The sequence below is a fragment of the Propithecus coquereli genome, unplaced genomic scaffold (assembly GCF_000956105.1).
Source record: "Propithecus coquereli isolate 6110/MARCELLA unplaced genomic scaffold, Pcoq_1.0 Scaffold56, whole genome shotgun sequence".
NCBI classification, from domain to species: domain Eukaryota; kingdom Metazoa; phylum Chordata; class Mammalia; order Primates; family Indriidae; genus Propithecus; species Propithecus coquereli.
Window position 1 is genome coordinate 6,888,511 of NW_012151507.1, and position 2,922 is coordinate 6,891,432.

General features: G+C 36.0%; 1 protein-coding gene across 1 annotated transcript in view; it reads left to right on the plus strand.

Moving 5' to 3' along the window:
- The window catches only part of DARS2 (aspartyl-tRNA synthetase 2, mitochondrial), a 30,484-nt gene that overhangs the window by 10,053 nt on the left and 17,509 nt on the right, over positions 1–2,922 (plus strand). Inside the window, exons 5-8 of the mRNA XM_012657723.1 lie at positions 5–57; positions 910–979; positions 1,675–1,854; positions 2,800–2,907. Of these exons, the coding sequence (XP_012513177.1) occupies positions 5–57; positions 910–979; positions 1,675–1,854; positions 2,800–2,907 (411 nt within the window). The remainder of the gene's footprint in view (positions 1–4; positions 58–909; positions 980–1,674; positions 1,855–2,799; positions 2,908–2,922) is intronic.

A 2,922-nucleotide genomic window follows, 5' to 3' on the forward strand; every position in this document is an offset into this window, starting at 1 on the left:
TCTCCCTCAGAGTCCTCAACAGTTTAAGCAGCTTCTGATGGTTGGCGGTTTAGACAGGTAAGCTTTTTTTGTGCCAGTAGTTGTCAGAAAAGGAAAAGGGAAAAAAGAAAGAAAGGAGACTAGGAAACACAAAATTGCCTGATCTCTTAAGAGAAAGTTCGAAAATTTATGAGAGTTTGGAGAATACTTACAAAAATACCCTCACAATGTGTAGTCATCATTTAGTAAAGATTTATTGGGCAGCCATCATGTACCAAGCTCTATGTTAATGGATGTGGCAGAGAATTGAAAAAAAAAATAGGTTCTGCTCTCAAGGAATTAATGAGACAGTAAGGCAGACTAGGCTAATGAATAAACCAACTGTGATACAAACCAGAATATAAGTGTATTGAGATTTACAAACTAAGTATTAAGAGGTTTGAAATTACATCATTTGGGGAAATACTATACAACACTTTGTGAGCTAGACCTCCAGGGACAGAGCTGCATTTCAGCAAGTGCAGTTGAGAACTGGAATGGCATAGCACAGGAAGGCTCAAGTGTATTCCTGGAGCGGTAAGTATTTCACTTTGGCTGAAGCAAAAGAGTATATGTGAGGAAGCATGGACTTGAAAAAAAATATTTTTAATAAAAAAAAGAAGCATGGGCTGATGTGCATGCCAATCTAACATATGAATATCCAAAGGTGCCAATGTATATTTTGAAAACAAAATATAGAATAGTTAACTTCTCATGGGTCATGTGTGTATCAGATTAAATTAAAACATCATTTAAAAATGAGAATATTTCCTATGTTTTCAGATATCATTATTAATTTATTTCACAGCATACATTACCATAAGCTTTGGGGGAAAAGCATATTTGTCTTCCTAGAATCGTGACTCAATTAATGCTATTTTTCAATTGTAGATATTTTCAGGTCGCCCGATGTTATCGAGATGAAGGTTCAAAACCAGACAGACAGCCGGAGTTTACTCAGGTACTAAGTTATAGTCACTTGTCTCTTACACATTCAGGCTTACTACAGCCAAGTATTTTTAAGACCAGGGTAGTAATTTCATACACTTTGCTTCTCATTACATTTTATTTGTCAGATATTTAATCAACCTGCAGTTGTGGTACTAAATATTCAATTTTTGATTTATTTCATGTGTCGTTTTCATAAGGAATGTGGTCATCAACTGAGGAATGCCAGAGATTCCTACAGCGTTTTAATGTTCATGATATGATAAAGTTCTTAAAACAGATCTCTTGTATATTAAGAACCAAAAACTCTGTATATTGTTATTTAATCTGTGGACTTACCAAAGCTACCTTGATTTGCTTTCTGTGTGACAGTATATTAATCAGTGTGGTGAAGTGAAAGAATATTAAGCTTTGGAGTTGGACAGACCTGGGATCAAATGTAGCTTCACTGCTTGCTGCACATACACAAGCAGGTTACTTAGCCTCTCTGAGCCTGAGCCAGAGAGAATCTGGCTTGTGGGAACCAAACAAGTTGATGTATGAGAGGCATTAGCACAGTGCCTGACATAAAACAGATGTACAATAATATTGATACCCTCTCCCCATATTAAGTATTTATGTGTAGAACCCTGTGGTAATTTAACAGTAGAGAAATATGTATATATTGTGGCTATTCAAGTTAGGTTCCATATATTATTTTGGTTTCAGATTGACATAGAGATGTCTTTTGTAGACCAGTCTGGGATTCAGAGTTTAATTGAGGGTTTACTCCAGTATTCCTGGCCCCACGACAAAGATCCTTTGCTGGTTCCTTTTCCTTCTATGACTTTTGCTGAGGCATTGGCCACCTATGGAACTGATAAACCTGATACTCGCTTTGGAATGAAGGTACTTCTCTTCACTTTTCCAGGACTCTGCCCCCAAATAGTCCTGCAGGCTTTTAAACCACCTTGAAATTCACAAGTGTTATACACTGTTAGATCATATTATTGTTGTTACCTTAGCAGCTTATTACTGAGCTATAGCAAGAGAGAATAATAGCCTGTTTTTTCCTATCTACTGTATTCCAAGACCCATTTCGAAAAGTCAGAGTCTTGCTCTAAAGTTTCTGTTACTTACAAGTTATTGCTTATATGGACATGAATGGTAACTTGAAAGGAAAAACTAGCCTCTTCAATTTTTTTTAAAGCCAAAATGACACTTGGAAGGCAAAGATTATTTGTTGTCCCTGTTCTGTAAAGAACTCAAGCATGTGAAAATGTTTATTCAAATTATTAGTATCTATAAATATTTAAGGTCTAAGGTAGAATTTATATAGAGCCATTCATTACCAGGCCTCTCATTATTCGCTCTTAGAGAGCCATATCCTTGATCTCTGTAATGCTGTTTTCAATGCACATTCCTTAGAAATTGAATTCTGCTTGGTATGTGAATAGTCATTGCTCAGTTCTTAGAATGAAAAATATATAATACACAAAAATCATAACTCCCTTCTTACAGCTGCCAACTTAACTACTCCTTGTTTCTTCCTTTTGTGGAATGGTGGTTCTTAAGTCAGACTACTTGGGTTAAATTCTGGCTCTGCCACTTACTAGCTGTGTCATCCTGAGCAAGTTACTTTCTTCTCTGTGCCTTAGTTTTCTCATGAGCTGGGGATTATATTCTTACATATATATGTGTAAAACACTTGTCATGGTGCTTAACCCGTGGTAAACACTCTATGAATACAGTCTACAAATGTTAACTTATCAAGTGTTTGAATGTTATTAAAACTATTCTTTCTAAAATCTTGTCTTCATGTTTAGTTACCCCTTTTTGTTACCCATTTTCCAGATTATAGATATCAGTGATAAGTTTAGAAACACAGAGATTGGATTTCTTCAAGATGCACTTCGTAAACCCCAAGGAACCGTCAAAGCCATGTGTGTCCCTGAAGGAGCAGTAAGCGAAGCATGA